Source organism: Manis pentadactyla, chromosome 7 (genome assembly GCF_030020395.1).
Source record: "Manis pentadactyla isolate mManPen7 chromosome 7, mManPen7.hap1, whole genome shotgun sequence".
Lineage (NCBI taxonomy): Eukaryota > Metazoa > Chordata > Mammalia > Pholidota > Manidae > Manis > Manis pentadactyla.
In genome coordinates, this window is record NC_080025.1 from 105,517,842 (window position 1) to 105,545,496 (window position 27,655).

At 41.1% G+C, this 27,655-nt stretch overlaps 1 protein-coding gene across 2 annotated transcripts; it reads right to left on the minus strand.

The window, feature by feature from the left end:
- On the minus strand, nt 1-27,655 carry LOC118918520 (retinitis pigmentosa 9 protein). 2 transcript variants are annotated; one of them, XM_036897452.2, is made up of 6 exons: nt 26,933-27,655; nt 17,323-17,353; nt 16,045-16,195; nt 3,038-3,129; nt 1,315-1,376; nt 1-638 (listed from the first exon to the last, which is right to left on the minus strand). In XM_036897452.2, exons 1-6 carry the CDS (start codon nt 27,574-27,576, stop codon nt 440-442), a joined length of 1,179 nt encoding a protein of 392 aa, XP_036753347.2. In that variant the 5' UTR covers nt 27,577-27,655; the 3' UTR covers nt 1-439. The 2 variants fall into 2 exon arrangements, with proteins under 2 accessions (XP_036753347.2, XP_036753348.2); XM_036897453.2 differs by having other exon boundaries at nt 16,066-16,195; nt 26,933-27,642.

Consider the following 27,655-nt stretch of genomic DNA (forward strand, 5'->3'; position numbering starts at 1 on the left):
TTTTTTGAAATAAATATAATAAGGAGCTTTTATTACCTTCAACCACAGAGAAAAGGCCAAGCTGAAGTCTGGGACTGAAGTCAAGCCGCCTGTCAGGAGGGTGATGGCTGTGGCAGCGCCTGGAGCTCCCCAGAGACTCCCTTTGTCCAGCCACCCTTGGCAGAGCCGTTCCAAAGGAATCACAAGCTGCAGATGAGCAGGGAGGAGGACACTGACGAAGGCACTCCTGCCTGAAATCGGCCCCTGTGCACAGCTGGCACCTGGGAGGATCCCTGCCTCCCCTGTGGGTCACATCTGTGCTGGAGGACGTGAGAGCTCACAGGCCGACACCAAAGGTCCTCTCAGCGTCCCTCCTTTTCTTCTCCGACCCCCATGCCTCTGCTCTTTGGCCACAGTGTTTGATTGCTGAGATGAGAATGCCACACAAGTCAAGTCCTTATCAGTCTGAGTCCGAACTCTCATTTGACTTGCAAGACTTATGCTTCCGTTTTTTCTTCTTTTTCTTTTCTTTCTTCCTTTTCTTTTGCTTTCCTTTCTTCTTCTTTTTCTTAAGTTTCTCTTTGCATTCTGAGGAACTGGAGCTGCTCGCATCTTCATCTGAGGTAGAATCCTCCAGTAACTGTTTTAACTGTTGTATCCTAAACATGTGAGAATGACCAAAGAATCATATTTAAATGAAAAAAATTTCAGATAAAAATATATAAAAGCAGTAGTGAAGGTAAAAAATGCCACGAATAACCACCTTCTTGAAGACAGTACTTGTTTTTACTTGTGCATGTTTCCCCAATTCTTGTCCATATCCACGCCCACTTTACATGACTGTAACCAGGGTACAAGCCATTTTGTGCTCTTTTCATTGTGCTAAATGTTTCTACAGTCCTTAACAATTTTAACTTCTAACAGATGCATACTTTCCTGAATCATTCCCTCCCTGTTCATAGTAGATAATCTACCTTCTCAACAGTTATAACTCAATGTCACCAATTTGAGAAAAACACACCCTTCTATTTTTTTCACCCTATCTAAAATCTTCTGATGAAAGCTCAGATTTTTAATGAAATTAGACAACATTAACTATTAGTGGCATGAGTGGGCGAGGCTGGGCCAAGCCCACTGCTTTAAGTTAATCCAAGCAGAACAGGCTGGCCTGCTCATTCCGCACACATTGACCTTTTCAGTTACTACTTCTGCCCTCCAAATGTTTCACAAGTAAAGTTCCATATTTGCTAAGCCAATCATCCAATACTGGAACAGTTGTTTCTAACTTTATACAGCTTCAAACTTAAAAGGACATTGTTATCAGGACGACTTCACCTTATATCCTTTTCATGTCTTTTATTCTCTCTTATGATGTCATACATAGGATCTTCATGTGCCTTAAGGGTTAGAGAAAATTAAAGTTAGATTAGGCTTCATAGACTGTTAGTTAAATTAAGACTAAGTTGCTATTTTACTGAAACCAGTTTTTTCCCCTTTTAGCATGACTTTATGTTCGAATTCTTCTTAAGAGTCACCATCACTTCAAATTCATTGAGGCTATAAAAAAGATTTTCCAATTTTACAAATATAGGATATAATTTGAATAACCTTTAGAAAGAAAAAAACCATGGTAGAAACATTAAATACTATTCAAGGTTAGAAATACTGAGGTAATTCTCTTTGTTCTATATGGACAGATGATCAAGAGATATTACTAAGCTAAACGAGTGAGTTGGAAAATGATACATAATAATTCATTTAGAGGTAAACAAAAACATGTATATGCTCTAAAAAGAGTCTGGAAATATTAAGCTACTTACTGCAAATTCCCTCTGGGGAGACAGGATAGAGTGGACTTGAAAAATCAATTGTGAAAAACCTTACTGTACTGTTTTCATTTTGTTAAAATAAGGCAAATGTATTCTTGTAATATCTGTAGAATATAAAATCACTTAAATGACTTAAAAATATGAACACAGTGAGCTTTATGGTGTGTGAATTATCTTTAAAAATGTTTACTGTAAAAATTTTACATACTAAAGAAAAAAAGTAAAATATATATTATCTTACCACCAAGGTATATCCAGTGCTAACAATTTGGTGTGATGCTTCTAGTCGTTAATTCATAATTTGCAAAAAATTATAATCATACTACATATACTTTATTCTTTTGCATTTATGTTTTTGTGAACATCTTCCCATGACATTAATATTCTTCTACAACATAATTAGAAGCGATATGATTTCTCTGTTACAGTAATTTATGTTGGCCACTGAGATTGTTTCCTATTTTTCTTTAGTTTCTATTCTCCAACCATGTCAATATGATAGTTACCCATCTCACAAAAATTTGCATATTCTGATGTTCTGTTATATCCTTAGGGTCAATTCTTAGAATTTAGTCTTTGAATTCAACAATATGAATTTACATTTATGTTTTTCAAATGTATCACCAAAGTGTATTATAGAAGTTATAAAAATTGGTAGTATAACTAGAAGTGATTTATCTAGAATATTTTCTTCAAATTATTAAAGTGAAAGCACAATATTTTAAATTTCTTAAAATACCTGGAGAATATTTATGGATCCCAGTTTGATAAAGGCTGATAATCCCAATACATCTGATAATAACAAAGTTAAATTGACTTAAGCTTTTACCAAATGGTGAATTAACATCCCTGGGAGGATACTATGTTAAAATAAAGTGAGGAAATGATAGATTATTTTACTGTCATCTAAAGGGGATATATATATAATTAATATACACAAAGACTGAAGAACTGGAACCCTAATTTTAGAATAGATAATGTCTGCTTCAGAAACAGAATCAGTATGCCCAAGGAATAAGCAAATAACACTTTAATAAGTTAGTTTTTTGTTAATGAAATAATCTGTCACACAATTTGATTTAATGGAGATGTAGTTGACACCAGATACTGTGGTCCAAAGGCTTCTAGGGATGTATTTATGTGAGCCTACAGTTCACTGGTGATGGCCTGATTCACTGATGCTCTCCATCTCTGGTAAACGTAAAATGACACTCTGGGGTTCTACTTACTACTCTGAACTGTTCTAACTTTTGGTTGCCTTTGATGAAGAAAGGACATTCTTTGTCACCTGTTCGGTGACCATACCGTTTACAACGCCAACCTACAAAGAAAAAGGGATATATTTTAGTAAGATAACACATTTTTACTTAATCAAGATAAAGTATCAGTAGATCATATTAACTATTTTCTTCATTAGATTCCAATTTTAAAAGCAGATGCAATCGATGGATGACTCACATAAAATCCTGGAAAACAGACGGAAGCTAACTGCTTCCTTAAGTATTCTTTAATCTTGGAATTTTAGAAATGAACCAAGTACTTACCCAGCAATCCCATGCAAATAAAATACTGTGATTTTTTTTTTTTTTAGTAAGGGTTGAATTGTGTCATCTTTCCTGCGGTTCTCGTTGTGTTGAATGTCCACCTTCTGGGACCTCAGAATGTGACCTTACTGGGAGATAGGGTCTTTGAAGACCTGGAATTGATCCATCCCTCCACAGCCCTCAGAAGGCATCAACCCCACTGACATCTTTATTTTGGACTTTCAAGCCTTCAGAACTGTGACACTAAATACATTTGTCTTGTTTAAGTCGCCCAGTCTGTGGTACTCTGTTATGGCAGACCTAGCAGACTGTAAGGTATTAAACAACTCCAACCAAGGAGGTCAGGAAGCAGGAAGAGGGATTATAGGTAAGATCAATCAACATGGCTCCATGCTGACAGCTACTGAAAATATATAGTGACAGAGAAGTAGTATTTTTCCCTTTACATTTTTATGTGAGAGTTGGTAGTAGGAAATCATTTGAAAAAATTTGGTTCACAGAATCTCTTATGATCATCACTGACCTGCACTTGTCCATACCTCCCCACTAATTAGAGTTACTTCCACCTGGGAAAGAAGAAATGCACTCTTAATGCAAATGCACACTGCTTTAAACAGATGTCTGTCTGTATGAAAAAAATGGAGAGATGTTAAAAGCCATGCGTTACTGTGTGACTATTAAGAAGGATGTATACCAACTGTGATAAGAAATCTTTGTTAAAGGAGAGGTGATTCTTGTTACTCCAGGTGTGGTCAATGGACCAGCATACCTGGCATCACCTGAGAACTTGTTGGAACTAGATTATCAGCACCCCCACATCCCACCATGTTTGAGAAGCTCTACTCTAGATAACACTAGGATTAGTGAAATTAAAATGTGAGTATGGGTTATCTGTGTTTTTTTAATGATTTTTTTATTAGGGTATTATTGATAGACACTCTTATGAAGGTTTCACATGAAAAACAATGTGGTTACTACATTCACCCATATTATCGTGTCTCCCCAGAACCCACTGCAGTCACTGCCCATCAGTGTAGTAAGATGCCACAGATCCACTATGTGCCTTCTCTGTGCTACACTGTTCTCCGCATGACCCCCCTACACCATGTGTGCCAATCATAATACCCCTCAATCCCTTTCTCCCTCCCTCTCCACCCACCCTCCCCCACCCCACTCCTTTGGTAACCACTAGTCATTTCTTGGAGTCTGAGTCTGTCAATGTATTGCTCCTTCTAGTTTTGCTTTGTTGTTATACTCCACAAATGAGGAAAATCATTTGGTACTTGTCTTTCTCTGCCTGGCTTATTTCACTGAGCATAATATCCTCCAGCTCCATCCATGTTGTTGCAAATGGTAAGATTTGTTTCTTTCTTATAGCTGAATAGTATTCCATTGTGTATATGTACCACCTCTTCTTCATCCATTCATCTACTGATGGACACTTAGGTTGCTTCCATATCTTGGCTATTGTAAATAGTGCTGCGATAAACATAGGGTGTATGTGTCTTTTTGAATCTGAGAAATTATATTCTTTGGGTAAATTCCTAGGAGTGGAATTCTGGGTCAAATGGTATTTCTATTTTTAGTTTTTTGAGGAACCTCCATACTGCTTTCCACAATGGTTGAACTAGCTTACATTCCCACCAGCAGTGTAGGACAGTTCCCCTTCTCATCCTTACCCCCATTTGTTGTTCTTAGTCTTTTCGATACTGGCCATCCTAACTGGTATGAGGTGATATCTCACTGTGGTTTTTACATGCATTTCCCTGATAATTAGTGATGGGGAACATCTTTTCATGTTTCTCTTTGGAGAATTGTCTATTCATATCCTCTGCCCATTTTTTAATCGGGTTATTTGCTTTTTGGGTGTTGAGGCTTGTGAGTTTGTTATATATTTTGGATGTTAACCCCTTGTCGGATATGTCATTTACAAATATATTCTCCCATACTGTAGGATGCCTTTTTGTTCTGTTGATGGTGTCCTTTGCCGTATAGAATCTTTTAAGTTTGATGTAGTCCTATGTGTTTATTTTTGCTTTTGTTTCCCTTGCTTGAGGAGATGCATTCAGAAAAAAAGTTGCTCATGTTTATATTCAGGAGATTTTTGCTTATGTTATCTTCTAAGAGTTTTATGGTTTCATGGCTTACATTCAGGTGTTTGATCCATTTCGAGTTTACTTTTGTGTATGGTTATAGACAATAATCCATTTTCATTCTCTTGCATGTAGTTGTCCAGTTTTGCTAACACCAGTTGTTGAAGAGGCTGTCATTTCCCCATTTTATGTCAATGCTACTTTATATTAATTGACCATATATGCTTGGGTTTATATCTGGACTCTCTTGTCTTTGCCATTGGTCTATGGGTCTGTTCTTGTGCCAGTACCAAATTGTCTTGATTACTGTGGCTTTGTAGTAGAGCTTGAAGTTGGGGAGTGTAATCCCTCCAGCTTTATTCTTCTTTCTCAGGATTGCTTTGGTTATTTGGGGTCTTTTGTGGTTCCATATGAATTTTAGAATTATTTTCTCTAGTTCAATGAAGAATGCTGTTGGTATTTTGATGGGGATTCCACTGAATCTGTAGGTTGCTTTAGGCAGGATGGCCATTTTGACAATATTAATTCTTCCTATCCATTAGCACGGATGTGTTTCCATTTATTGGTATCTTCTTTAATTTCTCTCATGGGTGTCTTGTAGTTTTCAGTGCGTACATCTTTCATTTCCTTCATTAGGTTTATTCCTAGGTATTTTATTTTTTGATGCAATTGTGAATGGAATTGTTTTCCTGCTTTCTTTCTGTTCACCATTAGTGTATAGGAGTGCAACATATTTCTGTGCATTAATTTTGTATCCTGCAACATTGCTGAATTCAGATATTAGATCTAGTAGTTTTAGAGTGGGTTCTTTAGGGTTTTAATGTACAATATCATGTCATCTGCAAACAGTGACAGTTTAACTTCTTCTTTACCAATCTGGATGCCTTTTCTTTCTTTGTGTTGTCTGATTGCTATGGTGAGAACCTCCAGAGCTATGCTGAATAAAAGTGGAGAGAGTCGGTATCGTCTTGTTCCCAATCTTAAAGGAAAGGCTTTCAGCTTCTCACTGTTAAGTATGATGTTGGCTGTGCGTTTGTCATATATGGCCTTTATTATGTTGAGGTACTTGCCCTCTATGCCCATTTTGTTGAGAGTTTTTATCATGAATGAATGTTGAATTTTGTCAAATGCTTTCCCAGCATCTGTGGAGGTGATCATGTGGTTTTTGTTCTTCTTTTTGTTGACGTCGTGGACGATGTTGATGGATTTTCTAATGTTGTACCATCCATGCATCCCTGGAATAAATCCTGCTTGATCGTGATAGATGATCTTTTTGATGTATTTTTGAATTCAGTTTGCTAATATTTTGTTGAGTATTTTTGCATCTATGTTCATCAGGGATATTGGTCTGTAATTTCCTTGTTTTGTGGTGTCTTTGCCTGGTTTTGGCATTAGGGTGATGCTGGCCTCATAAAATGAGTTTGGAAGTATTCCCTCCTCTTCTAGTTTCTGGAAAACTTTAAGTAGAATGGGTTTTAAGTTTTCAATAAGTGTTTGATAAAATTCAGCAGTGAAGCAATCTGGTCCAGGTATTTTGTTCTTAGGTAGTTTTTTGATTACCAATTCAATTTTGTTGTTAGTAATTGGTCTATTCAGATTTCCTGTTTCTTTCTGGGTCAGCCTTGGAAGGTTATAGTTTTCTAGAAAGTTGTCCATTTCTTGTAGGTTATCCAGTTTGTTAGTGTATACTTTTTCATAGTATTCTCTAATAATTCTTTGTATTTCTGTGTTGTCCGTGGTGATTTTTCCATTCTTATTTTTGATTATGTGTGTAGACTATCTTTTTTTCTTGATAAATCTGACTAGGGGTTTATCTATTTTGGTTTATTTTCTCAAAGAACTGGCTCCTGCTTTCATTGATTCTTTCTATTGTTTTATTCATTTCTGCTCTAATATATATTATGTCCCTTCTTCTACTAACTTTGGGCCTCATTTGTTCTTTTTTTTCTAGTTTCATTAATTTTGAGTTTAGACTGTTCATATGGGATTGTTCTTCTTTCCTGAGGTAGGCCTGAATTGCAATATATTTCCCTCTTAGCACATCCTTTGCTTCCTCCCACAGATTTTGCAGTGTTGAATTACTGTTGTCAATTGTCTCCATATATTGCTTTATCTGTTTTCATTTGGTCATTGATCCATTGGTTATTTAGGAGCATGTTATTAAGCCTCCATGTGTTTGTGGGCTTTTTTGTTTTCTTTGTGTAATTTATTTTTAGTTTCATACCTTTGTGGTCTGAGAAGCTGGTTAGTACAATTTCAATATTTTTGAATTTACTGAGGTTCTTTTTGTGGCCTAGTATGTGGTCTATTCTGGAAAATGTTCCATGTGCATTTGAGAAGAATGTGTATCCTGCTGCTTTTGGGTGTAGAGTTCTGTAGATGTCTGTTAGGTCCATCTTTTCTAATGTGTTGTTCAGTGCCTCTGTCTCCTTACTTATTTTCTGTCTGGTTGATCTGTCCTTCAGAGCTGGTGGAGTGTTGAAGTCTCCTAGAATGAATGCATTGCATTCTATTTCCACTTTTAATTCTGTTAATATTTGTAGTACTCCTGTGTTGGGTGGGTATGTATTTATAATGGTTATATCCTCTTGTTGGACTGACCCCTTTATCATTATGTAATGTCCTTGTTTGTCTCTTGTTACTTCTTTGTTTTGAAGTCTATTTTGTCTGATACAAGGACTGCAACACCTGCTTTTCTCTCCCTATTAGTGGCATGAAATCACTTTTTCCAGTCCTTCACTTTTAGTGTTTGAGTTTGAAGTGAGTCTCTTGTAGGCAGCATATAGTTGGGTCTTGTTTTTTTATCCATTCAGTGACTCTGTCTTTTGATTGGTGCACTCAGAGCATTTACATTTAGGGTGATTATCAATAGATATGTACTTATTGCCATTGCAGGCTTTAGATTTGTGGTTACCAAAGGTTCAAGGGTAATTTTCTTAGTATCTGAGAGTCTAACTTAACTCACTTGGTATGCTATTATAAACACAATCTAAAGGTTCCTTTTTTTCCCCCTCCTTTCTCTTCCTCCTCCATTCTTTATATATTAGGTATAATAGTCTGTACTCTTTGTCTATCCCTTGACTGACTTTGGGTGTAGTTGATTTAATTTTGCAATTGCTTAGTAATTAATTGGGCAGTCCCCCCAAAATACAGTGTAGAGATGGTTTGTGGGAGGTAAATTCTCTCAGGTTTTGCTTATCTGGAAATTGTTTAATCCCTCCAAATTTAAATGATAACCTTGCTGGATAGAGTATTCTTGTTTGAGGCCCTTCTGTTTCATTCTATTAAATATATCATGCCACTCCCTTCTGGCCTGTAAGATTTCTGCTGAGAAGTCTGATGACAGCCTGATGGGTTTTCCTTTGTATGTGATCTTTTTTCTCTCTCTGGCTGTTTTTAATATTCTGTTCTTCTTCCTGATCTTTGCCATTTTAATTATTGTATGTCTTGGTGTTGTTCTCCTTGGGTCCCTTGTTTTGGGAAATCTGTGCACCTCCATGGCCTGAGAGACTACCTCCTTTCCCAGATTGGGGAAGTTTTCAGCAATTACCTCCTCAAAAAAAACAACAACCCTCCATTGGGTTCTCTTTTTTTCTTTTAATTTTATTTTGGTATCATTAATCTACACTTACATAAGGAATATTATGTTTCCTAGACTCCCCCCATCACCAAGTTCCCCCCACATACCCTATTGCAGTCATTGTCCATTAGTGTAGTAAGATGATGTAGAATCACTACTCGTCTTCTCTGTTGTACAGACCTCCCTGTGCCCCCCCCAAATTATACATGCTAATCATAATGCCCCCTTACTCCCCTCTCTCTTATCCCTCCCTTCCCATCTATCCTCCCCAGTCCCTTTCCCTTTGGTAACTGTTAGTCAATTCTTGTGTTCAAGTAAGTCTACTGCTGTTTTGCTCCTTCAGTTTTTTCTTTGTTCTTATACTCCACAGATGAGTGAAATCATTTGATACTTGTCTTCCTCCGTTGTGTTCTTAACGATCGGATCTCCGTCCTAAACTCATTCCTGAGTTCTTGAATATTTTTCTGTACCTCAGGAGCATGTTTATGATTTTTATTTTGAAATCTCTTTGAGGAAGATTGATTAGTGCAGTCTCACTTGACCCTTTTTTTGGTGTTTGTGGGATTTTGGTTTAACCAGGTTCCTTTGATGTTTCATATTTATATGTGGCGCCCTCTAGTGCCCAGAAACTCTCTGGAGCTGCTTAGCCCCTGGAGGGATGTCAGGGGTTGCAGGGGATTAATCCTGGTGCCTGGGTGGAGGAAAGAGCTGTTTCGTCCTTCCTGGCTGCTATGCCTGTCTCCACTGCCAGAACCTGTGGGCTGAACACACAGTTGTAAGTGTCTATGCTTTGCATTTGTAGTTGCTCTTGGCAGGGCTTCCCTCTGACTGGTCTGATGCCAGGGTAGGGCTTGCTGGTTTGCGAGCCAGGTGCAGCCTGGCTGGGAGGAAGGCGTAGCAGGCTGTGTATCACAGTGGGGGGCCTTGGAGTTGTGTAGCTGGCCAGGATGATGGAGCACCTGAAGATCCTGAAAGTTCCCAAGCTGCTGGGCAGAGTCCGCTTGGACAATTTTGTCTACCTGTCCTTTTTCTCGAGCAGTAAGCTGTGTGTAATCCTTGCCCCTTTAGCATCCCTCTCGCTGTTAGGAAGTCTCTCAGAGTGCCCACCCAGAGCAGCCGTATATGGATCCCTGGTTTCCACAAGCGGCTGGAATCTCAGTCTCTCCAGGCATTCTGCCTTAGTTTTCCAACCCCAGTAATCACCGGAGCACCATGCAATATAGGTTCGTGCCCCCAGAGCAGATCTCCAGGGCTAGGTATTCAGCAATCCCAGGCCTCCACTCCCTGTCTGCTCTGTTTCTCTTCCTCCTGCCAGTGAGCTGGGGTGGGGGAAGGCCTTGCGTCCTGCCGGGTCAGAGCTTTGATATGTTACCCTGTTGCGTGAGGTCTATTCTTTCCTCCAGGTTTATGGAGTCTGGCGCAGCCTTCTTTCCTGTTGCTCTTTCAGCATTAGTTGTATTAATTATATTTTCATATTATCTGTGGTTTTAGGAGGAGGTCTCTATCTCCCCTGTCATGCCGTCATCTTTAATCCCTTCTTCTCTATGTGTGTGTTTTTTATCATCTTGGATGGATCTATGTTTTTGTGGTCCTGAAGCTTACATAACTTAAAGGGAGGAAGGGCTCTTAAGGGGAAAAAATTAATCTTGCCTTGGCAAATTGAAAAAAAAAAAAAGGACCATATGAGCACATTGTTGGGACTCCATAGGCCTTTGGAAGTTCTAAGCGAGGGGCCTTAAATCTTATGCTTCATTAACCTAATGGTAAAAGTGGTTCTGGTCCTAATCACTTAATCTGTAAGTCAGTGAAAAGACCTGTAAAATGGCAAGTGAAACACAACTAACCATGCCACAAAACCAGAGTGGTTTTTAAACTTAAAAAAAGAAAAAAAAGCACAGCAGACTTCTGGGTAAAGATGACTGACTAAAAGCAATCATTTACTTTTATACTCTTCATGACATCCCATAAAAATAACAACAAAGAGAATACTTTTATAAAAAGGCATAAACCACAAAGACAGGGAATATATGAAAGGAGACAACAGTATAAAATTATTGGAAGCTATAATGGAGATAGGGTGTGCTAAATGAATAGAAGACCCCAAAAAACTGAATTCTAAGTCAGTGGTAGGGAGAATTGAGAAGCAACTCAGTTTCAATTTGCAGAACTCCCCAAAGCTCAGGAATTGGCAGCCTACTTCTGGGAGTAGAGTTGAAGGGGCAGCTTAATAAGGATAATTGGTCAGAAGACCATGTGTATTCCTCCCTGACCCTGGTTAAAGGTTTATTTTTTGGAGAAGATAAAAGGGATTGTCTCTGGCTATAATGATGTCAGGCACATTAGAAGGCAAGGTGCCATGCGGAACACGAGAAGATCATGTGAATGACTGAGTGCTGGGTGCTGAGACTTCACAGCCTTCTTCCTTCAATCAGTTGCCAGATGTCTTGCCAATGGGTTTCAGCCTTTCAACACTATGGATTCAGTGTTACCAAAGAAATGACAGTAGAACATTCTTGGGGTGAAAGGGTTATACCCAACTTTATTTCCATGGTGTCAGGTCAATTAGTAAAATCCCATCCACTCAGAGCAAGTCATCATGCAGCAAGCTGGTCTCTGCATCTGGGCCACTCTGTCTGCACAGTTGTCCCAATCTCTATCCTCAGCGATGCCACCACTCCAGCCTCTGCTCTGCTCTCCGGCAGCCTTGCAGCCATGCCACCGTGTCTCCCAGACCACTGGGTGGGGCTCTTTATATAGAGTCAATAGCAATGTATTGCCCACACGTGTGTAGTGAGCTAGCCAAGCAGGGCCAGGTGAGAATCCTGGCCATAGGAACTCTCATTTTATCCACACTCCATCCCTCCAGGATTCTCTCCTCTCAATCTATCTGCCTGCAGTCCTCTGCAATGGTCTCTGTGCAAGGAAGCTGGAACATTGTAATCAAACTCCACAGCAACATAATACAGTATACAAATAACAAAAATTACAACAAATTATAATAATCCTCAAGCCTTAGGAGATCCATTGCCACCAAGTGGTCATCCTGGCTGTATTGAGACCAGTTCTACTCAAATGAGTTAACCAAAAGGACCATGGGTGGGCCTTACAATACCCACCTTCTCCAGCCTCTCCAGCAAAAAGTCTTGCAGACATACAGGCCAATCTTTTTCTTTCTCTCTCCCTTCTGCTTTGTCCTCAGCAGCCAGTACCGCTGCTCCAGTCTCAGTTGTTGCCACAGCTCCAGTCCAATTTCTTTCTGACTGATCCTGCCTTTTCAAACCCACCCACATCTGGCTCCTTGCGACCTTCACGGGGTCCTTTAAATTCTTTCTTCGAGAAGCAGACTGTATTTCTTTCCGTGCTTGAGCCTGAGGATAGCAGTAGAGCATGGAGTGTTCCACAACCTGAGGAGGAGGCTGCACCTCTCCTGAAAGAACCCACAGTTGCCAAGTCCTTCTGGCTTTCCACCAGCTTTCAACCAGGGGGGGTCTCAACTGAGGAGGGGCCAGTACCTCTGGTACTGGCAGGGCCTCCATCCCGACCTGTTCATCAAACCTCCACTCCTCCATTTCTGGGGCTAATGGCTCCACTACATCCTTCACCTGCCCCACAGCACCTGGCAGCCTGCACTCCCATACTGCTTCTTCTCATGCTGCTTCCTCTTGGGACACAGCACTTCATAGTGACACCATTTCAGTCAGCTTTCTCTCGGGGTGGACCCCATTCCTCCACCCCTTCATATTACCACATGTCCACAGGAAACACTTGAATGTCTCCCTGACCATAGGCACAGCCTGCTGAAACACTCCTCCCATGAGGGCAACCTGTTCTTTTTCCTTGGTCACCAATGAACCCTGCCAACTGTCACCAATTGTCTTGCCAATGGGTTTCAGCCCTGGGCAAGTTTGCTATGGCTTCAGGGTGACCAAAGAAATGACAGTAGAACGTTCTTGGTGTGAAAGGGTTATACCCAACTTTATTTCCACAGTGGCAGGTCAATCACCAAAATCCCATCCACTCAGAGCAAGTCTTCATGCAGCAAGCCGGTCTCTGCCTCTGGGCCTCTCTGCCCGCACAGCCATCCTCTGGGCTTCTCTACCTGCAGAGCTGTCCTCTGGGCCTCTGTTCTCAGCGCTGCCACCACTCCAGCCTCTGCTCTGTTCTCCTGCAGCCTTGCAGCCCTGCCACTGTGTCACCAAGACCACTGGGTGGAGCTCTTTATATAGAGTCAGTAGCAACGTATTGCCCACACATTGTAGTCAGCTAGCCAACCAGGGCCAGGTGAGAATTCTGGCCACAGGAACTTTCATTTTATTCACACCAGAACATAAGGAATGTAGCCTTTACCCTGAGGCAGGAAATAACTTTTCTGTCAAAATCTACCAGCCTAATGAAAATGACCTACAGATACTGATCTGAGAGATTACTCTTTACTACAATATTTTGTTATCTGTTTAAGAAAAAAAAAGTTTACCAAACTAATCAGCCCAGACAGGACACCTTACAGTGATGTTTAGAATTTCTACTCAGCTTTTTAAAAATCTCTCACTCCTAAATAGGAATGAGTGTGACAGAGAGCCTCTAAGCCTCTAAGAGTACACCAGTGAGCCCTACCTCCTGGTATGCACACCCTCCTATAGCCTCCTCCACAATGCACAGGACTGAGCTTGTAAGCAAGTGCATATTATGGAAATGACAGCTTATGATTTCTGAGGCTTGGTCATAAAATACAGTGTTGCTTGTACCTTGCTGTCTCCTGGATCACTGGCTCCAGGTAAAGACCACTGGAATATCATCCTGAGGATACTCAAACAGTCCTACAGAGAAGTACATGTAGCAAAAAATGAATACTTCCGTCAATTGCAACGCATCAGCTTGCAATGTATATGAGTAAGACATCTTAGAAATGTGTCCTCCAGTTCCATCCCTGCCTTTGGATGACTGCAGCCCTAGCTGACATCTTGACTGTAACTTTATGAGAGACTCAATGATAATCACCCAGATAAGCTCTGTTTAATTCCTGGCCCATAGAAACTGTGAGATAATACATGTTAATGAAGCCACTATATTTTGGGGTCATTTGTTACACAGTCATAGACTACAGTAATACAGTAGGTAGCTGGATTCACAGAGATCTGAAAGCCTTTTAAATGAAAGACAAAGGTGAAAAAACAAAACAGAAAATACTAATTTGGAAGAAACAGACACATCAGGGAGAAGGAAAAAAATTTACATCCTTAGATAATATACTGCAATAGAACATGAAAAAATAAAATTGTAGACCAAAAAAAGCCTGTTGCATTGAAAAACATGATAGCATAAATAAAAATCTTAACTGAAAGACTGGAAGATATGTTGATGAAATAGTCTAGGAAGCAGAAAATAAAAATAGGGGAGAAATGATCAGAAGTTAGAAAATCAGTCTAGGGAATCCACTCTCTGAAAATTAACAAACACAGAAGGGAAGAAATAACCAATGAAACAATTTGTGAAATTTCAAAACATGGGGATTCCAAGCTTCCAGAATGGAAAAATTAAAAAAAAGTAACAACAAAACAGTTTACATCAAAGCATCCAGAACCTTAATTGCTTTGGATTTCTCAATGGCAATTCTGTAAATGAGAAGGCTATGGAGTAATGCCTTCAAATTTCTGAAGGAAGCTGGTTTTTAAATTAGAATTACACTAAATGGCAATCTAAAAATATAAAATAGACACGTTTCTAGGAAAATGAAGTCTTGACAATTTTATCTCCCATAAATCCACCTTCTAATACTAGAGCATATGCTTGACATAGCAAGAGACTACTGCAAAGAAGACCCAAGATACAGGAAAAAGGAGAGAGGATAAGGGAAAGCACAGAATGATGGTAAAGGAGGATCCCTGGATGACAGCATGTGGAGTAACTATCCTCAGAAAGGCGATTCTGACAGAGTACCTCAAACATCTGAAATCTTGAATTAGTGATTATACAGAGGAAAAAAAGCAAAAACAATAAGAACCACAACAAAAAAAAACATATTAATTGCAGGGCAAACAAAACATTATGCATGATGATGGAGGAAATGTAATTAGTCTAGTACATGATTCAACTCTGAAAATAATCATTAAATTATGATACAACTATTACTGGGAAAAAGGGAGATAGGAAGGGTATGTGTATGAGGTGGGGTGGAGGCAAAAAGAGCTCAATTCTTTCTTTCTACAGTAAGATAATGAAAAAATCTGAAAAATCAAGGGTCAGGAATAAAATCATGCTAATGAGATACATGGAAATAAACTTCAAAATAACTTTCTTTAAAGAGGTTCAAGTGGCTGTTTTAATTATGTGCACGAGGAATCTTTGTACAAATGCCTTTAAAAGGCAGCAGTACCCTTCCTCCAAATGCCATCTTATGTTGGATGAAGGTGTTGCTGTTCTGGTGGGGCACAGGGTGTACACACAGACCCACCTTTGAGGCCTCTGAGTCCTTTGCAGTTACGGATACAACCTTAACACCTCTGATGGAGGGTGACTGACTAAGGTAAGACCCAGAGGGACTGCCCTCTGATGCATCCCTTGTCCTATGGCATTTCAAACATGGAATATCCTTTTATTAAGATGGCCATTGCTTTAACTGTTAGTACAGAATATCCTATATACTTGAATTTTGCAATAAATTAGAATTCTACATGTCATATATAATTTGTGATTTGAATGGTGATTTCATATAGAAATAATGCTAAAGTTTTGGTGATAAAATACAAAGGTTTAAGTTATTTCTGGAATATCCTTTGTGTTATAGGAATATTACTGGTGAGCCCAGACTGCTGCACTTCTAGTCAGAAGCCCTGGATCAAAGCTCTGCTCTACCTCTTACCTTAGACCACTCACTGACACATGAAGTTGGCTTCCTTATCTACAAAACAGAGGTCATCATGACTTAGTAGGGCTGTGGTGAACAAATTAATTAGAGAAAGAAGCACGGTGTGTAAATTGTGGTATGTAACTGGGGTGTGCCAGCAAGTGTTACCAGTTACCTGAAACTCTTCCATACTCACACTGCATAACTTTGACTTCCTTCCCCAGCGGCATCCAAAGGCCTTTAGTTGGTGCATGAGCCAGAAACTCCCTGGCATGTTCATTGCCTGGCACATCTGGTATACAGTCTTCTGGCTTAGTCTCATCTTCCTAAAACAGCAAACAACATATAGACCATATGGTTAAAAAAAAGCCCTGGAATTCTCTCCCACCTGCTTGAGGACACAGCATTCCCGGCTTTCTCAAGGGCTAGAGATCCCAGTGTCATCCCTGATAACTCTCTGAGGAACTGGAAAGAAAGACAAATCAGACCTGGCCTAGTAAATAAATAAATAATAAATAAATCCAACTGAACAAATAAATCAGAAGAACCATATCACAGAAATGATGTAGCTGTTCTTAGAGAAATGTTACTAGTGTTCATGCAGGAATGATTTGTGAGTTCTAAATTCTGATTCTAGATAATAAAAATTAGATTCTAAGGTCACAGAAAGTCTCTGCTAACTTAAAAGCTTTGTGGAATGAGGCAAAGTATAGAATTAAATAAGTCAGGTTACCTAGAATAAAAATAACATGTTAAGCTAAAATGGATTTTTATATCTTGAAGGCCAATGCTATGTTTTATAATCTCACACATGCTGTATTTATGAAATGTATTTTTACCACCTAATAACTGCATTATACAATTAAGGTGCTATTTTTTTACTTTCTGATTTTTTCAAAGTTTCCATGAATATTAAATTTATAATGGAAGAATGTTTTCTAAAAGTATTTCTTCATTAAAATTAACAAACAGAGAGGCCTGCTCTGGCCTTTAATTCTCTACGTCTGGCTTTGCAGAAGGGCACTGCGGTGGGGCCGGGCTGCTGGAGGGTCACCTGCACCAGGGGAGGTGGGACTGGATGCACTTCAAGTCTCCTCAGTCTGCTGTTTTCTGAGCCGATGACATGCAACAAACCAGCAGTGGGTGTATCAGGGAAGGAACATGGGGCAGCGGAGCTTTAGGAAGATGCAGCCACGAGTGCGAGAGGGAGAAGGGGAGCTGCTGACAATGCCTGTGGGCCTGCTGCCATCTCTGAGGGAACAGACACATGGCTGATAACATTTGCACAAAGGCACAAGCTGTGATAAAGCCCAAAGTGTAGGAACCCACTGGCACCTGCAGGGAAGAAACAGGGTTATGATAAAGGGAGGTTCAAAACCCAATGCGACTGTTTTCACAACTTACTGAGTCAAACATGTTAAGAGAATAACCGAAACTACAAATTCACACTGACCTTGATAAGCCCAGGAGGAGGTTTTTCATAGCTAGAAAGGAAAAAAAAAGCCTGTCACCAACCATGTTCATAGGAACCCAACACATTTTATTAACACATGAAATAACACATAAACACATTTTAATGAGCAAAAGCAACTGCAGGCCAAAGTAAAACAGATGTTTTTAGGAGAAACTTAAAACTACATTGCATCTAATACAGTTCATCAAAAATGCCTGGCAGTCAAAGATCCCATGAAGTGATGCTGAGACCTAGACCTTAAACTCACTGAAATAATAGCTCATTTGGTGTCATAACACAATTATTTTATTTTTGTAAAAAGGGAAAGCAGAAGATTGCAGCAAAAATGTGAGGTAAGAAGACCTGTGAGATAATTTTGGCACCAAACAGTCATTACAGTTGCCAGATTACCTAGCAGACCTACCACTTACTCAGCACTGAAGAAGCTCATGGGGGAGGGTTGAGGGGCCTGTTCTAGCATGGCTGGGGGCAGCACAGGGAGGGGCAAAGCTGGATGGAAGGGCCAGTTGCAGGGGAAGGCGGTGAAGGTGACCTGTCCTAGAGGCTCCCTGTCCCATTTCCCCGCAGCTCCCAACTGGAGATCCTTGCAGCCAGTCCTACCCGCAGAGTGAGCCGTCTGCTCCTCAGCTCTCTGATCACCCTTTTCCCTGACTGACCTCCCTGCATGCAGGGTGCAGGACCCCTGTGTGGCATCTGGATGATAGGCAGCATTCAAAAAAGAATGCTGCTAGACTAAGAACAGAAATGATTGTGTGGGAATGTATTTCCCTTTCACCACAGAGTTCTCGGAGCCCCAGGATCCCGAGGACACAGGTCAAGCCGAGGTTCCCAATTCACTTTTACTTTCTATCACTGTGCCGGAACTGTGAGAAAAACGCTTTGGATTCCAAATCTGGAAAATCAGCATGAAGTGCTCATGTCATTTAAAGTTATTTTTAAAAATACTAATTTTTTTTACTGAGATAGAATGGAGACCTAACATTGTAGTTTAAGTGCAATCATGTTCATTTTTTTTGTGTGTGTGTGGGTGGAGGCAGTCCTGTAGGATGAAACCCTTAACCTGGGGGTCTGGTGCTGTCTCTGGGCAGATAGTGCCAGACTCATGTTCATTTTTAAGTTTTGACGCACTACTGGCTATCACACACACTGGACACCCCCACCACACACACACATACAGACACACACACACACACACAAAAAAAAAACACGGTGAAAAAAGAAGACAACTGAGTATCTCAGGTCTTTTCAATGTCTTCATAAGGGACATTTCACTGAGAGAGGGAATCTGGGCACCGTGACTGGTTTGAAATTGTGTCTTGACTCTAAAAACCTGGAAATGTGGGAGTCTCAAAATTGCTGCATATAGATAGTGAGTTCAGAGATTATTACTTTTCTGAGTTTTGTAGTGAAAATGTCTTATTTTTAGAATCAGTAAAACAATATGTTAAAATGGTAAATCATTTAAGTAATAGTCAAAAAGATTTTGAGTACCCCAAAACTAATATAGGACCATCTGCAAAACAGTTTAAGATTTAAAAAAAAAGGCAGTGGAGTACAGAAAAACATATTTGGATTGCTTCTATTTGCATGTATGGGAAAAAGGGGATTCTATATGTACATTTATAATCAGATATGCTTTCCTATGAAGAGAATACCTCTGTAAGGATACCTGAGGGAGGCAGCTTTAATTTATTTACATGCAAATATACTGCCTCAAACAATGTATTTCAATTATAAAAGAAAATGAAATTAATGGCATCTTCTTTGCATCTATGTGGGAATAAGCCCAGGCTAATATATTCTGAAAAGCCAAAGGAAACCCAGGACTAAGAAAGAAAAATGGGCCAAAAGTACATTATTAGGAGTTTATTTCTGCTATAGAGTTATATAGGCTGCATTTAAAAATTTTTTTCAATTTTCTTTCTGCAATTAAATTCCCACTCTAGCTTTAACCAACTTGGTGTTTTTCTCCTACAAAAAACAACAGGTACAACAGGAGAAACTAAACTTCTCAGGCAAGTTGAAGGTTCAACTTAAAAACTTACTCCTTGTAGAAGTAACCAGTCGACAATGATCATCAAGGCACAGTGCTAAGTACCAGAAGGGAGAACTAAGGGCATAAAGATACTCCTAATTGCAACTAGAAAAATATAAAATTAAAACTGTTCTCAGAAATGTCCACGTAACTCTTGACAAAGGTCACTGTACATTGGGACCCGTAACACGGGGGCACCCCCAGCCCGCCCGGAGCCCAAGAAGTCAGATGTAAACGCAAGTCTGCCACACTAATGGGAAATACCTCACTGTCAAAGAAACTTAACATAAACCATTCACAACTTAGCTTTAGCTAGCTTACCTGACCCTGCAAAACAGGACCTGCTAGCCTTCTGAGGAAACCGCCATCTGAAATAACTAATTTGGTGACAATCATACCCTGTTTCCCAGTTGCCTCTTTTAATGTTCTATTCAACTTGATCTTGCCCAAAATTCCTCAGGAAGAGTACTCCACTGCTGGTGAGGCACTGTGCTGCCCCAATTCATGACTGTTTTCCCTTAAATAAAGGATACCAAACTTGTTACTAACTGGAATTACTTTGTCATTTGACACTCTTTATAACTGTGTAACACTGCTGGTGAGGCACTGTGCTCCGCAGTTCATGAATTTCCTTTGAATAAAGGACACCAAACTCACTACCAAATCGTATTACTTTGTCATTTGGCACACTTTATGACTGTGTAACTGTCCTGATAAAGGATATGTTTGGGTTTTGAAGAAGAGGACCCCACATTCCGGCTGCAACACTTTCCAGTTCTACATCAGTGTGAATGGGCTTTGGTGGTAAATAAATTTTGAATTCTGATTCATTTTCACTGCTGTGTACTTTGGGTAAGTTACTTAACCCCTGGAACCTCAATTTCCTCAAGGGTAATATTTCACAGCACATGTGTGAAAGGCACTCCACAATGCTGGTTTCTGCCCCTTTTGTTGAAGACAAGGTGATGCTTTCAGCAGCCTCATGATGCAGCTCAAAGGAGCACTAGCATCACAAAAGTCAAGATATGGACCCGACAAAGAGGCTTTGCCAACCCAAGCCAGCCTTCAGGTATTTTCACAGATCTGCAGCTTTACATGGATTTGCCAGCTGCTAATAAGCAAATGTGGGCCCATACCTGGCATTGGACTTCCCACATACATTGTCCCCAGCTGTTCTTATTGCCTTTCTAGGCCATGTGACTTGGAGGAACCCTCTTCTACATCTGGCTTCAGGGATGTATGCAGACATCCCTTACTCCATGCAGATAGCACATCAGCATTCAGCCACATGTATCCCTAACCTCTTGTGAAGCTCATAAAATATGTCTAATTACAGTTAATAAACTATCTTGTTAGAATCTCAGAATCTAAGAGCAGAGCAGGCCAGGAATCCTGACCTTCATTTACCAATGATAAATCAGAGGCTACCCCAGTAAGAGGCCAAATTGGGACAGGCACTCAAACCTCATGATATCAAGAGTTCTTTCACTGAGTTGCAGCCTCCATTCTAAGCCAGCAATGTAGTCCGTCTCAACAACCATGAGGAGTTAAATAAACCTTGCAAGGGCATACAGCCCAGTGCCCAAGTGCTGGCCTCTGGTCAAGCCTCACCTGCACAGGACTGTCCATAAGTGTTTAGCTGAATCCATAATTATTCTAGCATTATGTTTGTCACTGGAAATCACAAGACTCCAGGGACACTTTATATTCAGAGCATGAGTACTGTTTGATTTGGGCATACATACTGTTCTGAATCCAGTTTTCCTTAATTTCCCCCCCTAAAACACTGCTCATTTATTCACTTTTTATTTATTGTGATATAATTCACATACCATGCCTTCCTATATTTTGACAATACATTCCCCACTAAAGCAAAACCTATGAGTTTGGAGGGAGCTAGTAAAAAGAACAATGACCTCTGCCATTTCTGAGGCAAGGGCTGGGTTGAGTGTGTGCAGATATTAAATGCATACACACGTTTTCTTGTTGATCCTGGGAACATCCATGCATGTGTGAGGGAAAAAGTCAAGCTAAGAGTCAATATCTGAGCCACACTCTGATGGAAACAGAGCTGTAGGGTTTTTAATCAGGGATTTAGCAAAGATAGGCTTCCATCATTTGGTTTGCAGACCAGGAATGACCTTGTTACAGCAGAAAGCTTCTGCCTGTGCTCATCTGTACCCAGCTACCACAGACTAGCCAGGCCCTCTGTATTTCCAGCCAGGGACTGAGCTGAGAGAGTCCCAAGTACAAATCTGTATTTGAGAAAGGCTGAGACAGGAAGGAAATTCTGAGGCCAGGTGTGTGTGCACTCAAAAGAGAATCTCTTAAACTCTGTCCCTCTTCCTCAAGGAGTAATACATACACATATTTAGCTCAGATCTATGCCTTTACCCTGTAAACCTCCAGGGAAGTAGGCATTATTATACTTCAGAATGGCTGCAAAGTATAGAAACATTTCACATTTTCCTTTACGGTGAATGATGGATGAGAAATGCCACTGACAGTCACTACAGCAGGAAAAACTTCCCTTTGGCTTAGTCTCTGGGTGCTTCCAAATAAGAATTGTGATGGAGGTTTCTCCACTGACATCCTCACCATCACTAATCCAGAGCTTTTCTAAAGGGACAGAGGAGGACTTACCTACTCCCTGAGGATTGCATAGTAAACCTGATATAAACAGAATTAGCTTTTTAGGTATGGTATTTCCAAAGTAAATATTTAAAATATATTCCAATGGAAAGCTGTGGCATGTTATAGGCCTAACAAGAGCAGTGGAAATTTGCATAAGTTGGGAAGGTGATACAGTTCATCAGCAGCCATTCATTAGAAACATTAATAATATGCCTTATTTTAAAGGAGTTTGGAAGGGAGGGGGTAGACACTATGTAAATATTCAGTAATCCAACAATACTTTCTTTTTGCGATAGTTGTACAAATAACACATGCCAAACAAAATAAGATCCAAATTCCTGAAAAATATGTAAATGTTTTTGCCTAGGTGGAAAAGGAGTGTGATGGAACTGCACATTTTGAAATATGTTATTATTAGCAATGACCTTCCCTTACAAGTCCATTTTACAACTGTTTACACAAGTTTAAAGGAACATGGTTGAAGTTTTTTTCCTAGGGCTTAACAATTCATTATTTATGCACTATGTTAAAAAAGATTATTTCTCAAAGACTAAAGGGTTATTTAAAGATTAAAAATAACAGATTTGGAAACGAGAATAGGAGGGTGTTTGTATAGTTCGCTTTTGTGCCGTGACAGCTGAAAAGTCTGTTACCTTTGTAGTTAGTCCTTACAATTAAAAAAAAAAAAGAGGTCCCTTACTTTGTACCACCTGTGAGCCTCGCTATTGTATCATTCAGATTGTAATAAACTGTTCTGAGCAGTATGAAGACTAAATTATGTAAGAGAGGAAAAACACTATTTTCCCAAGTGGGTATAGGGCAAGAAATTTTTATTTTACCCAGTACTTAAAGTACTATTAATATTTTTGAATGCTGGATAGGATTTCTTTTGGAAGAGTCCTTCATGTAAGCATACTCCTTTCCAACTATTCCTGGAGCTGGTTCTTATGGGGCTAGAAGACAGAGAAGAAATTGCCACATATATACATAATCTCCATTCTGTTATGACTAGTGGTCAAGGCACACTTCAGTGAAAGACCCAGAGCAGGGGTTGGCGCACAGATGCGAGACTCAGATGCCTTCAGGGGCCTGGCAGGTATGGTCAAAGGGTAAGAAAACTTCAGGTCAAGTGTAAGCAAAAGGTCAGAGGAGTGTGAGGAGACTTAAGGCACACCTGTGGGTAAACGAATCTGAATTCAATTTGTAAAAAACCCCAGTGGGACTTCCCCTTTAACAAGACAGGTTGACTAACTTATTTTTTTGCCTTCCTTTCTAAGCTTTTCTTAAAATGACAGAAAAGAAAGAGAAAAGGTAAGAAGTCACAAAGAAATTCTGTGAAGAGATACTACCAGAGAACAATTCAAGACAAGGCTGGGAAGACAATGGGAAGTGGAAGAAAGTAACTGACTTCTTTAGGTAGATGAAGTTACCCACTTTGGAAGACTGGAGTTGGGAGTATGAAAACTGAGTGGCTGAAACCACCAGTTTTCTCCTTCCTCACAGCCAGGAGAGTCTGTCCTCATGCTTGAAGGAGACTGCAGGTTTAGTGCCCTGTGAAACTTACTTGGAAAGGCCCCACATGCATAGGAATATTTGCACAGGATGGGTATCAGGGTGAGTGTTGGCTGGAAATAGTTGTTAAGTGTCAGTCTGAACTCTAGATCCCCAACCTCTCCATCTTAATCCAGAACCCTGGTAGCAAAGCTTATTTCCAGCACCCAGACCTGAGAATGGAAGTTTCTTCTTTGGAAACTGAACAGGCCCCAGACAAAAACCTCCACCTCCTAATATGTGGGAGCTTCCCACAGATGACCACAGCCTGGTATCCCTACAGTGCGACTTACTAGTTAGCAAAGCAATACCTTTGCATCATCCTCTCTTTCTCAACAGCCCCCTCCAAAATAGCTTTGTAATGCCTCAGTCTTACTGAGGGAGATCCAATATCTCTACACATTAGGACCAAACCTCTAAGTGAAAGAAATCAAAAGAAAAGGAAAAGAAGAAACAGGCAGTGGAAGGAGAAGAAAACAAAGAAAAACTCATGAGTATCCTCAAAGATGAGAGATGTTATTGATGAAATAATAGGATGCTATGAAAAGAATTCTCAGAACAAGAAAAAGCTCTTTAAAGTTAAAGATATAATAATTGAATCTTAAAAAATGTAAAACGGAATGGTTGGAAGGTAAGTCTTCCAGAAGGTTAGAATGAAAAGACAAAAAGAAAATGGAGAGAAAAGATAGAGGATCAATAGAATTCTAAGAGAAAGAGAAAACAAAATGAAGGAAAAGAAATTAAAATACAAATCATATATGAATATTAAATATCCACGAAGTGTTAAGCAAATAAAAAATTTTAAAAATCCAGTGAGAAAAAGTTCAGATAACCATGAATCTGCAAAATACTTGGGACTAAGAATTCTTTAACACTTCCAAAGGTGGGGTGAAGTAGAACAAATAACTTCTAAAGGAAAGGGAATCACAGCAGCATCAAATTTCTTAGCAACATTGGGAGCTAGAAAATTACGGTGTCTCACCTTTGAAATTGAGTGAAAATGATTTCTAACCTAGAATTCTATACCTGGCAAAACTACCCATCAATCATGTTTGAGGGTAGAATAAAGACATTTTCATATATATAAGAACTCAACAAATTTACCCCTAATGCACTTTTTATAGGAAGTTACATAATGTGCTTCAGCAAAATGAAGTAAAGACAGAAGATCCAGGAATGGATCCAATACAGGACAGTGATGAAGTCCCAGGACAACTGCTGAACACCAGTCTAGAAAGTTAGTAGGGTGTACTGGTGGAGAACAGAAGGAAGACTCTAGGTAACAAAACAAAACAAAAAAACCTGACAGATTATCAGATATGTAGAAACACATGAGAAAAGTACTCTCAGTTTTTAAACCTTTGGAATAAAATTAGCAGTGGGTGATAGGAAATAAAGCGAATGAAAACATGGAGGATCTTATTAACTACCTAAAAAACAACAGTTGTACTAGAAAGCAAAAGAAATCATAGAACACCGTTTGGATTAAAAGTCAACAATACTGCATAGTTATATTAATCTTAATACTAACTATATTTAACAAAATTATAATGGAGCTATACTGGAAGGATGAAGATATGAAGCGCAGGGGAAGAACTAAACCCTCATCTATGAAACAGGTTGATAGGTAATATCGACTGTTCAAAAAGAGCAGTGTAAAAATATAATTTAGAAATAAGTAGTTAAATCTCCTAAGAAAAAACTAAGTTTCTTCAGTTGAAGCCTCAGTTGGAGGGAGGGATACAGGGAGTATGTGGGGTAACTTAAGAGTGGGGATGGGAAACACTATTTTTTGAAATTAGTCTTTTAATTTTATTTTTTATTAGTTCTTTAAATTTTATTCCAAAGATTTAAAAGCTGAGAGTACATTAAACTAATGTTTAAACTACATTAAAGTCTTACTCTGGAAATAAAAATTTTCATTTAAAATCAAACAAGCATCTGAACTAGCAAAACCACATATGTCAGCAGCCGGGAAAGTTTTAAATCACTTAAATGAAAAAATCAGAGTCTGGAAATCTGATACCTGGGTACTTCTTTAGTTTTGCTAGGTTACAGACAGATGTATCCTCGATCAGGTTACTTAACTGCTGAACCTGGATTTCCTCATCTACAAAAGGTTATAATAATCTCTGATGTCTGTTGAGTGCACTATGAGCTACAAAATAAATACAGAGTATTAACCATCATCTGGTATCCGAAGAGTTTAACATACTGAGGGCTGAGCTGGGCTGAGCCCTGCCTGAACTAATCCTAGGGACAACAGGAGACGGAGAGGGCTACAGGGAACAGGATCGTGAATGTCGGCAAGGCAGGGCCTGTATCCTAAAACCACTGCCGTACTGAGATGAAGTTTAGCTCGAGAGCCACACTAAAAAGAGCAGGCCAGACTCCAATAAAGCAATGTACTTTTTTGTCAAAGCTTCCAGAAGATTAATTATTAAGAATCTTAACATCTTGAGACCTTTCCTTACATGATCATCTTGGCATAGTAATAAGTGGTGCCTGAAACAGAAACGCATTTTTTATGGAATAACTCAGTGAATACCAAACCTAAGTTTGCCTTCTAAAGCTAATTACAGGATGACAGAATCACAGAAAAGAACAGTTCATTATTCCAAACTCCCACCTGATGTTTAAACCTCCCTTGCAACCTGCCCTTCTCTCAGTGATTATCGGGACTCTTCTTGAACCCCTGGGGCTGGGGCAGCAGTGCCTCTGGGTCAGGCCGTGCTGACCTGCAAGAGTGAACGACTCTCGCCCTAACTCTTCTTGTTGAGTGATACTGGCCTCCGTGCGGCTCCCACCCGACCATCCCCTCACCCCATTCTCTGGTTCTCCCCTGCTCACCACGCTAACGTTACAGGGCTGGGTTTTTCCTCTTCCCGTAACAGCGGGGGGAGGAAGAGAATGGGGAGGTTACCCAGCTCCTAGTGGGTCCTTGGAACTGAAAAACCCGAAAGGACAGCGGGCAGAGCGCTCAGGTCCCGCCTCACGGATCCAGTCCCCGGATCCGGTCCGAGCGCCCGATCCCCGGCGCCCAAGCCGGCACGCACGCCGCGGGGTCAGGGAGACCCCCGCCGCCTCCGCGCTCAGGCCGGACCCCCCAACTCCCCGTGTCCCCCGCCGCGGGCCCGAGCGACGGGGGCGGGGCCTGCTCTTCCCGCCGCGAGGCCGCGCCCGGGCGCCCGGGCGCCGGACCTTCCTTCTCCGCCGAGGGGCGCCGGGGGCCCGGTGTCTGCGCCGCCCCGTAGACGACCGGCCCGCCTGCCCGCTCGCGGGTCTCCGAGGGCCCGGCCTGGCGCGCCCCGACGGCGCCCGGGCGACGCCGGTTCCCGGCGGAAGGCCGCAGGGCGGGCGGGGACTCACAAGGACTCCAGGTGCTGGAGCTGCTGCAGCTGCTGCGCGTCGTGCCGTCGCCGCTTCTGCTCCCGGCGCCGCTGCAGCTCCTGCTCCGGCGGCTCCCGCTGCCGCCGTGCGCCCGCGGCCCCCGCGTCGTCGCGCCGCGGCCGGGACGACATCGCGGCCCCTGGCGCAGCCGAGGCGGCGGCAAGATGGCCCTTCCTCCGCGTCGCGCCCGCTCGGCCCGCAGCGCCCCCTCCCGCCTTCGCTTCGCGGCCGCCCGGGCAGGGGCCCGTGTCCCCGCCAAGGCCGCTTGTCCCCCGCCTCCCCACAGACCGGCTGGGCCGCCTCCCCGAGACGCGGCCCCAAGGCCGAGCTGGGAGCACCCAGACCCTCGCCGCCAGACCGCCTGGTGCCGGAGGTCGGAGCGCGCCCCCTGGCGGCGGCCGGGGGCTGAGGATGCGCGTGCGGAGCCTGGGGCCACTCTGCGGGCCAGGGCCGCCTACCCTTGCGGCCTCCACCCCTGGAGGCCACGAACCTGTGCAGGTCATCACTGTCTGGCCCAGTGGCCAGGCACACGAGAGCTGCTCGTTACATGTACTGGATTCATTCAATTTGCAAGAAAGCAAGACTCCACAGACACTCCCCGTTTTCCAGAGCACGCGAAGCATGGTTAAGACAGTTGATGGGTTCTTTATTTAGACATATTTTGGGTGCTGGAAATGAGAAAAAAAAGCTAATACATACTGA

Bases quoted from the DNA above. Each gene is read 5' to 3' on its own strand.
- LOC118918520 (XM_036897452.2), bottom strand. From the start codon at position 27,576: ATGCTTCGCGTGCTCTGGAAAACGGGGAGTGTCTGTGGAGTCTTGCTT. The intron at 3,130-16,044 runs GTAACTGGTAAC...TTTTCTTTGTAG, and splicing joins TGAGTATGGAAGAGTTTCAG to GTTGGCGTTGTAAACGGTAT. The intron at 639-1,314 runs GTGAAGTCGTCC...TCACATGTTTAG, and splicing joins AGACATGAAAAGGATATAAG to GATACAACAGTTAAAACAGT.